This window comes from Dendrobium catenatum, unplaced genomic scaffold (assembly GCF_001605985.2).
Source record: "Dendrobium catenatum unplaced genomic scaffold, ASM160598v2 original_scaffold_117410, whole genome shotgun sequence".
NCBI classification, from domain to species: domain Eukaryota; kingdom Viridiplantae; phylum Streptophyta; class Magnoliopsida; order Asparagales; family Orchidaceae; genus Dendrobium; species Dendrobium catenatum.
In genome coordinates this window covers 122,532-133,279 of record NW_021435845.1, presented here as the reverse complement: position 1 = coordinate 133,279, position 10,748 = coordinate 122,532, and the positions used below count along the sequence as shown (strand labels likewise).

Genomic DNA, 10,748 nt, shown 5'->3' with positions numbered 1-10,748 from the left:
TTCTAAAAAAAAAAAACTTAAAAAAATTAAAAAAAAAAAAAAAAAAAAAAAAAAAAAACCTAAGAACACCCAATGGAATTGAGAAAAGTACAGTAATGAAGTAGTGGTCCTTCACTGCTGCTCGGATCATTTATTTTTTTTTTAAACAACAAACCATCTAAAATTTGTCTACAATGTTTCGAATAGTGAACAATAAAAAGAAAAAATAGTAACATAAGATGGATTCCAACACCAGTCCACAGTAGCTTTAATAATAGAAATTGTCACTGTACACCTCATCTAACAAAAAGATGATTTCTTCTAGCACCATAAGAGCAAAAGTAATTTACTGACCTTACATCAGAGCCTATAATAATGCAGAAAAATTATTAAGTGCGGAGTGCGCACCGTCCGCACAAGTACTGAGTACCCAACGGTATCCAGCAGTACCGAGTGCCGGTACCCCATGCTTGTGCGGACGGTTCTCCCCGTCCGCACTCCTCACCTATATGCAACCATTATCTTCTACTGGAGCATAATAGAGTTATCTCTCCCTAACAAGCCCAACGTCAGTTACAGTGCCACAAATGGCTCAACATTCTGCAGCGTTTCTTGAAATGAATTGGTTACAGATCTTACTGAGGGAATACAGAATCAGAAGATGAAAATATTATGCCACAAAAAGAAAAAAAAAATCAAATGCACCCTTAGATAAGGATATTCACTGACATGGGGGACTTTCAAACAATAACAAATGAGATAAAATTAGTCATGACCTCTTGTCAAATTTTCTCTCACTGGACTTCTTCTCCTCGGCTTCTCTTCTCTTCAGTTGCCTGCAAGTAGAATTTCCATCAGAAAAGAGAGGAAATGGGAGTCACAACAATAGTGATGATGCTACGTGTTAATTTTGACAAAAATTCTTTGGTCATAGTGAGCTGAGAGTTGTAGATCTGAAAGCAGCCATGCGTCTTGGTTAATTTTCTAAGCCTTTGGTTAATGGTCAGTTTGGGACAACTTTCTATCTGTTTTGTTTTTCAAATAATAATTATAATTTTATTTGGCTGATAGTATTTTCTCACAGTTTTTTAGAATTTTTTGTGGTGAAAATTTATTTTTTGTGACAAGAATAGTTGAATTGCTTTTCCCATAATAACTTCATAACCAACTTCATAAAACACTACAGCGGTCCCAAAAACAGGTTCTAAATCTTTCAGAAGCAATGCCATAGAACAGGACAATTTTATATTTATTTGGCAATCTCTTTCGCAAAACTATATCAGTCACAGAAGAAACCCTATAATATCCCAAATTAATAAAACAACATGCTGAAAATTCTCACCAAATCAAAAGATTGGATGAACAAGCCTAATCAAGTTCAACACACACAAGCCCAAAACGATCAAAGTTACCAACTAGATTAAAATCTGACATGCTTATTGGAGTGAAGTTTAAACTATACTAAAGTTCAGTGGAACCATGCAAAGGACTGATAGGAAACACTTGAAGATCTCAAGTGAAAACCTATCAATCTTGGAAAAATGGCGATAAAAATCCACCAAACTCCGAGAAAAAACCAGAAAACAGCAATTTTATTGCAATAGTCAAATATAACGGAAGGAAAATACCAAAATACAGTTGGTCCTCAATTCGAGAGGAGGATCTATCTCTCCCTATCCCTAGACTCTGCTAGAGTCCAAGACTCCAAGTACCAAAAACAACAATTTTCCCTTCCATTAACCCTAACTCTCCCTTCTTATTTACAGCATACAATTAAATAACACAAACCAAATCCCTCTACGGCCCTAGCCGCCCGCTCCTTCCTAATGGGATTCCCTAGTGGGCCCCCCAATTTGCCTTGGGCGGCAATTCCCAAGGTGCAGACCTGCTTGGTCCGCCTCATGTAAACCTGAGACGGCCCTTTGCCTAGGACCGGCTAGACCGGTCTAACAAGGACCTGAGAGTTCAAGCCATGAAGGAAGATGAGCTGATAAATGAACATTCAACCACCATATTTGGCCAAAAAAAGAGCTTCATACTTGAAAAAATGAGCAGCATTTAAGTAGATGAAAGTTAAATAAAGTCTTTAGGTAGGTTATATGCATTAACTTGTCTACAAGAACATCAATTTGTCAAAAAGACTACAGGTTAATAGGTTGTCAAGTGGGATTCAGTTATCTAAAGTTAAAAACTAATAATAAAAATAATACAAAGAAAGTAAATTGGGACTTATCGGAGTTAATTTGTTTTATGGGAATAAAAGTTAATCTCAAGTAATCTATTAGTACGTTGGATTAAAAAAATTATACGTATTACATGCTTAGTAGTTGGGCCATTTATCACAATCCATAATACTTAATCAACTATAAAGACAATTAATATACTATTAATGTTTGCTGGATGAATGAGCAATCAATTAAGGTGTTTATTAGGGTTAACTACTTTGTGATTAGAGAAATTTTTAATAAATAATTATTTGACGACTGACTAAGAATATAAAAGTTCCAATTATGTTCTTAAATAGCCAATTAGTGATTAAACAATAATTAGGTTACAAAACAAATCATGAATTCCGGAAACTTTTTTATAATAAGCTCACTAATACTTGTTTAATAAGAGTGGACTTCATACATTGAGACCTGAAGTTTTCAAAAGAAAGTGTTTTTTATGAACAGATTTTACTTTATGATCGGAACTCCATGTAACTCGGGGATTCAAGGCTACCTATTGGCATAAAATCTCCACATTAATTACTCATTGATACCGGAAGAGGACTCTCAATTAATAAGATTGCTCAACTTTGCTCTTTATGTAGTACTTGTGCAAATGACATTAATTACGTGTCCAATTATATTGCTTCTGAATCAGGAGCAGGAAAGGTATAAACCTTATGAAGATTGCACAGTACTATACTCTAGAATTTAATCGGGTGGCACCTAATCAAAAAAGTCAAGGAGCCTTAATAGGAACAATATAAGTTCAACTCAAAGAGCTTGTGGGACTATTATAGCATTTGAGTTAGTGAGTCTAAGCTGAGATTGATGGGTACCACATTAGGAGTCATGGGTTTCAATTTCATAAGGACTGAACCAAAGGGTGAATTTCATGAAAAATCTTTAGTTTTATTTACTGGCAAGTGGTGAAGGGCTTAAAATAGAAGGAAAATGCTTAAATATGGTCATTTAAATCAGAATTGGGAACCAATTAGGTCGAGTTGAGGTTCTCAACGATATTGCAGAATCAACCAAATTAATATTTAACCACTAGGTAAATCAAGGGATTTTCATAATTTGTTACAATTTTGAAATGCGACAATAAAATTTATAAATATCATATTAAGTAATTTTTAGACATATTGACCAATTTTCTAAATCCTCCTTTGGAGAATATTAAAAAATAAAATCCTCCTTTGGAGGCCTTAGAGTTTTACAAATCAAAACGTAAAGTTTATATTAATTTTGAGTACATTCAGTCATGCTGATTACCTCGAGGACACTCTTAACAATTCCAGCTTTATGATAGTTCATTGATGCCTTTGCATGCATATTGGTGCATTTAAAAACTTCTGTTGCATCATCACTCTTCTTGGTGTGCTAAAACATCTTTTGAGATAATACACTAAAGCTAATTTTAAACTAATCATGGATTAGCCATAGGTCTAAGGAGTAAATCTAATGTTCTTCAGAGTTCATTGATGCCTTTAAATGCCTATTGGTGCATTTAAAAACTTTTGTTGCATCATCACTCTTTTTTGTGTGCTAAAACATCTTTTGAGGTGATGCATCAAAGCTGATCTTGAACTGATCGTGTAGAAAAATCTTCTTGGCCATTGGTCAAAGGATTCAATCTACTTTAAAAGTTTTTTTTTTTTCCAATTTTCTTATGAAGAACCTACAAATATTCAAATAATGAGAAAAATAAAACTTTATCAACTCATCCCAACAAAAAGCATTCTATAATTTTAGAGATTTTTTTAGAATTCTTGTTTTTCCCTTCTAAGTTCTAACCCTTTTGCCACTTAAGCCGACGTTTGGTTGTGGATTTCTAACATTTTCTTCCATTGAGGAAATCCTGTCCTCCACTGTTATCTTGATTTGGTTCATCTCCCCCCTTCAAGTCTTTCTTCCAGCCCATCCACTTTCTTGACCTCCATCTCTATCCAGATTTTTATAGATTCAAAAAAATCTGGATTTGGAGCACAAAAACAGCAACTTTCTCCTTCACCAGCCAAAATTCAGTGGCTGAAATTTGTCAAAATCAGCCCACCAACGGTCCCAAGACTTGCTCTGATACCAATTTGATTGGAAATACTTGAGTTCGCAAGCAACCCTAGCAATAATTGGTAAAAACAACGAGAATAATGCAAAAATCTGGATGAAATCAATCCAAAAAGATAGATTGTAATAAGGTAATCAAAATAAAGCAAACACAAAGCAAGATATAATTGATCCTTAATTCGAGAGGAGGATCGTTCTCTCCCAAGCTCTAGACGATGAGTCTAGAGCCCAAGACGCCAAGGAAAACTCCAAGAGAACAACTCAAAGCATGCATGCCATAACCCTAATCTCCCTCTTCTTTTAAATAGATAACTTCCTAATAAAAAACCTTCCTAGAATAAACCAAATTCAAAAGAGTTTCCCAATGTGCTAGCCGCCCCCTTCCTTTTCTCTAATTTCCGCCCTAGGGGGGGCCACAAGCCTTGGCGGCTTGTTTAAGAAGGCGGCTTAGCCCGCCTCCTGTAGAGTTGAACCGGCCCAGGCGGGGCCGGTTTGAATGGTTTAGGAAGAACCGTATCAGCAATTCAAATTTGAGCCTCAGAGAATATTTCGATCATTTTGATTCCCTTAATGACACTCATAACAATTTAGATTCTGAATATTCATTGATGTCTTAGCATACCGCATACATATTAGTGAATTTAAAGACTTTTGCTGCATTGTCTCTCTTTAGTGAACTAAAAAAAAAATTTAGGCAATACACCAAAGCTGATTCTATACAAATAATATTCCATTTTTTTTGTAATTTTTACCATCTTTTGACTTCTAAGAAAATTTAAATATTTAAATAAATGGAAGATCTTTCTAAATCCTAGTTCCCATTAACATAGTCAACCATATAAAACAAACTTTACTCATATATCCCTCTAAAATATTTATAATATTTAGCATGTGAAACCTAACAGTGAATCGAACTTGGCAAGTCAATTCATTAGATCCATTTGACTCAATGTGTCAACGTATCATTAGTCCAAAGTTTATGTTTAATTAATTTAAATTATTTTCCTTGTCAAAAATTGTTTTACTAGCCATTGGTTCCCAAGGACCTAAGATGGCAAATGGTGATTGATTGTAGGTAGGATTAAGCCAAGTGGGTTATGCCTGATATCTCATGGGACCTAATTTTGAGTCAAGGGCTAACAACATCTCATATTTCCAACTATTCGCTATGATGTTGACAACAAACAATGCGTTTAAAGTTTCGGGTTGATGAAAATCTTAGCAACCCTTTTTTCTAAAAATGTCAATGCTAAGCATACAACTTAGACAATTTATAGTGAGCCCCTCTTAGTTGGTGCTAGGAATATACTAATGAGTTCATCAATCGGTGAATTCCATATCAAAATAGATAAAAAGGGGGAGAGATCATCAATTGATGTGGAATAACAATTAGATATCCCTGTGGTGGTAGAACTTCTGAGTTATTTGGACCAAGCTTAAATAAAATGTTGTATCGTTTGTATTTCCTTTCTTATTAGGACGTTCATTATTTCTTCCTTGTTTTCCCCATTGTAATCCTCTATATATTGGACCAAGCTTTGGCCAAATAGGAGCATTGAGTATTTCTCTTTTTCTTATAATCGATTTCTCTTCTAGCCGATCTGAGATAAAGACTTCTTGTTATAATCTTTTTCTCTTCTACTTCTTTTTTTACAGGCAGATAGAAGTTGAGATTAATGAAATGATAGGTAGAAGGCTGAGCGATGCCTGGAATTACAATTAAGAATTTAATATATAACAACTACATCATTCTCTTCTCAATTATAGAAACAACTTCAAGTTTTATTTTTTGCGAAGAGCGTCCACCATCATAGTGAGTCAATGCTAGTGGACAGTCAATACTGAAGCTTATACACGAAGCAATCCACTCAAATGCTAATTATAACGTAGCCCAAGAATGAAAATATAATCGAAAGAAACAAAGGGAGAAATTCTATTGATCAGAAGAAAAACTTACATGACATAAGCTTGGATTCATTCGCCAAAAGATTTATGACTCTCACCCATTATATTGAGGAATGAAGATGATGGAATATATGCTAATTAAGAATTATAAAAAAAAGTAATTGGTGGACTGATAGAAGGTGGTTAGGATAATAAAGTGGTTGATGGGAGTGCAAGTAATGGTAGGAAATGAATTAATAAGCTACTACAAAATAGCAACATCAGAGGGTAGCAAGTTTGAAATTACTTCTAGGTTGCTTGAAAATTAAATATAGGTATGTATATGAATATTTTCTTTCATATTTGTGTGTGCACCCTCATGAGCATGTGTAAGCATAAGAATATACTGTACAAATCAAGATTACGTTCCGGATCAGATTTGTGCAAAAGAGTTCAAATAATCATAACATTTCAAACAAACTCATAAAGAAACCAAGATAACTCAATTATTTAAGTTTAAGGAGAGGTTGCTCAACTGCTCAAGTAAAAAGTTTATTTAATTCCGCATAGGGTTTTGGAGGGCAGATATAGCTAAAAGATTTATTCAAGTCAAAGTATGAGTTACTGTAGGACCGACGCTAAAAAACTTCAAGTAATATTTGAGGTTGCCCTGCTTAAAAACACTAGCTACACTCTTGTACTTATGTAATCTCTGTAAGAGACAAATGAGTTGCAATAAACTAAGACCTTGACAATACAATACGGATTAGTACATTATTAAAGAACGCTGGATAATCAACTTGATTAATATTATAGAGGAAAATAGAGAATATCACTCAGAATAAAATGCTAACGGTTACCTTAACAAGCTGAGGACTATAAAGACTAACACGACTTTGAAATACAGATAATGCATAACTGGTGCATAAATGAACTCTAAATGCCGAAAATATCAATCAATCAGAGTGTATGGAAAGACTTACGCAAAAGCACTATATCCAGTACCAGCATTGGCAGCAGATAAATGACTTGCATGCACACTGGCGCTAGGAGGATTATCATGCCCTCCAGAAGGCAATGGAATTTTAGCATCACCATCAACCTAAGACAATGAAGTTGACAAGCAAATACAATATTATCAGTATACATTTTAATAATTAAGAATTACATAATAAAAGTGCCTGCGGTAGAGTACCTTGTCCCACTTTGACTTCTTATTTGTACGGATGTCCCTTGAAGCATCCCCAGTTGTGGAATTTGGCGGCAAAGAACAACCGAGAATAGATGAAATGCCTGCAGCTGTAATACAATGATAGACAGGTGGCATAATATCAGTAAGAGTTGCCTGTGGAACTTGAATATTTCCATTAAGGAAAGATGCCAACTATTATACCCGGGATATGTGCATTAGTCTTCAAAGCTTGAGCAACTCCACCAGGTTGTGTACATCCAGAAGCTAAATCAATTTTCTGATTCTTTTTTCTTTCCTGTTCCCTCCTCTCCAGCTCACGCTTCAAATCAGCCTCTTTTACAAGAAACGTAGAAGCATTTCAGAAGTGAATAACTAATGGGCACAACAAGTTGCAAGAGCAATTTTCTCATTCCATTACATTTTGATTGAAAGAAGATGGATAAAACAAGATTAGACGAACTATACTCAAAATTAGCTCAAACTTATCAAAATAGCAGTCTTTATTTGAACTAAAAAAATGGCAAATTAATATTTGCTAACAGCACTTTTCATATTACACTTGAAAAGCAACTTAAATTCCATAGACAAACCGTAGGCATACAATAAAACTAAGTATTGAGTTAGTGATCTAGTTATTAGAGTCCTGCATCAGGAAGAAAATAGAAATGTGGGAGTCCTCAAGCATAAACATCGTAGAACAGCAGGACAGCACAATGTGTATAAATGGATTTTTTTGGTCCTTTGTAAATATGATTTTAAGAATCCATGTGGCTAAGTATCTGACATCATCATTAAAGCCTTTTAGAAGGGTTCACAATTTGCTTAACATTATATTTGGGCTTCATGAGTGTGCAATATAACACCTATATGAAAACACAAATTGATGTGAAGTAAAAACATAAACAAAACTCTATGAAGCACAAAACCTACAACAAGTTGATTGAATATTTAAAGAGAATGAGTTTAACTTTATATGAGATTCAGTTGAGATAATTTAGTTTGAATGGTATAGATTATGTCGAATTTATACTTAAAAGGTCTATGTATTATGCCTAAAGAGGTATTCAACAAGTGCTCGAGAGCTCCTAAAATTATTTGAATAATTAAAAAAAAAAGGAAGCCACATGGAATGAAGATTTTTCAAAGTGAAATGTAATGCATGCGTGTTTAATTTTTTCTTCAATAAGCAAAGCGCAAAGTTAAGCGGTACATTCAATGAGCAAAGAATGAGCAAAGTACAAAGCAAAGCGGCACTTTCATTGACTAGAGCATTCTTGAGTTGCATATTATATATGTATATATTATGTGCATACAATAATTATATAATTAATCAGATTTGAACCACATCAAGTAATTTTAGCAAATACAAAGTAATTCTCAACTATTCATAAGCCAAAAAAAGGTATAAATGATATACATAATAAAATGATGTAAGAATATTTTAAAATCAAGAATACACTCATTAAATTAAGTGACTAATTAGAGATCGAGAGAGAGTTATAGTGAAATGAGTGTGTGAAGATAAGACATCAAGAAGCATTCTCAAGAAAAGTTTGTGAGCGAGAGGTAAATAGCACAATCAACAAGAACTAGTAAAAACTTATCAGGGGAGTAAGTGTGATGAAAAGAACAAGAAATAACTAGTTCCAATTGGAGAAAAAGGACAACTAATGAACAATGACTCAACAAAAACAAGAAATATTGAGAAAAAAATAAAGGATTGTACTTATTATTATTATTGATGTTGAACCGGACTATGAAATCCATACATGGATTTCGCTCTAAGGAAAAGTTAGGTGCATGATGTTATGATGCAATATGACAAAACAAACCAACAAATGTGCTATAATCTTGCACTTAACAACGCAACGATGCATACGTCTAATCCATCACTTCGCTTCTCAAGCACACTATTAACAACATTGATGGAATGTGACATGATGTCATTGAGCACCCAAGCATTTGCGAGATGTCCAAGAATTACACAATGTCCCTCTATAAGTATCCTTATAAGTGGGACAAAAAAATTATAAAGGACAACAAGTGCTCTTATAAATGACACAGTTTTAAATAAGAATAAACGAGCATAAATGAAGTAATTTATGGCTCTATATGTCACAATTTCAAATGAAACCACAAAATTCTATTGAGAAAAGAAATATGAACTCATCTAAATGAATTGTATGATAATATTGGTTTTTTTTTAGGCATGATGACGTTTCATTAACTAAAATATAAATTAGTAGAATAGATTTGCAATTTAGTGTCAACTGCTAATAATGAAAGTATCTTTAAAAGAGCTACATAGATTTTGGTAGCATGCAATTAATTATAGAAATTTTAAGCAGAAAAGAATCATTGAAGTTTGATCCTAAATTATTATAATCCCGTACTACCATGCAATTCTATTTTCTTTTTAGCATTAAACTCACATATGAAGATGTCCATAGTTAATAAGAAAAACTCCCTTCAGGAATCAATTATCCAGGAATTAGCAAGGGCAGCTTGCCGACAGTGAGACCATAGGCAAGCCTTCGTTAAGGGGGAGAAGTAGGATCATCAAAATTTGACTATCTTTCTCAAATCAAAATTATGAAAGCACTTGTATGATTTGTTATCATGCTAATGCATGTCATTGTATGCCTGTCTTGCAAGTACAATATAATGGTCATTATCATTATTGCCTTTTTTTTTTGCTTTAGTCAAGAACGAACCTTTTTTATAGTGGATGCCTCGGATTGTATTTTTAATTATGCTTGAATATTGAAACTAACCATGGTGGTTGTTCTTTGTCCTCTCTCTAAGCCCCAAACACCCTCCCTTAATCCTCCTCTTGCCTACAAATTTGAGTATTTTATCCTTCTAGACATCACAATTTCATATGAAACCACAAAATTCTAATAAGAAAAGAAAATTGAACTCATCTAAATGAATTTTATGATAACATTAATTTTTTGTTAGGCATGATGATGTTTAATTAACTAAAATATAAATTGGTAGAATAGAATTGCAACTTACGTGTCAACTACTACTCATGAAAGTATCTTTAAAAGAGCTACATAGATTTTGGTATCATGCAATTAGTTATACAGTTTTTAAGGAGGAAAGAATCATAATGTAATGCACTAAAAGTTTGATCCTAAATTATTATAATCCTGTACTACCATGCAATTTAATTTTCTTTTTAGCATTAAAATCACATATGAAGATGTCCATAGTTAATAAGCAATACTCCCTTCAGGATGTACTCGTCCAGCACTTAGCAAGGGAAGCTTGCCCACAATGAGATGTAGGCAATTATGCTTGAATATTGAAACTAACCATGGCGGTTGCCCTTTGTCCTCTCTCTAAGCCTCAACCACCCTCCCTCAATCCTCCTCTTGCCTTCTTCTCCCACCCGCACCCCCACCCCCACC

The 10,748-nt window shown here is 33.9% G+C and overlaps 1 protein-coding gene across 1 annotated transcript in view; it reads right to left on the bottom strand.

Annotated features, from left to right (window-relative positions):
- Positions 1-221: 221 nt before the first annotated feature.
- LOC110109086 overlaps positions 222-10,748 on the bottom strand; it is a 44,208-nt gene continuing 33,681 nt past the window's right edge. Inside the window, exons 5-8 of the mRNA XM_020839989.2 lie at positions 7,534-7,665; positions 7,336-7,439; positions 7,124-7,242; positions 222-815 (exon numbers count right to left, since the gene is read on the bottom strand). Coding sequence (XP_020695648.1) covers positions 749-815; positions 7,124-7,242; positions 7,336-7,439; positions 7,534-7,665 — 422 coding nt within the window. The 3' untranslated portion in view covers positions 222-748. The remainder of the gene's footprint in view (positions 816-7,123; positions 7,243-7,335; positions 7,440-7,533; positions 7,666-10,748) is intronic.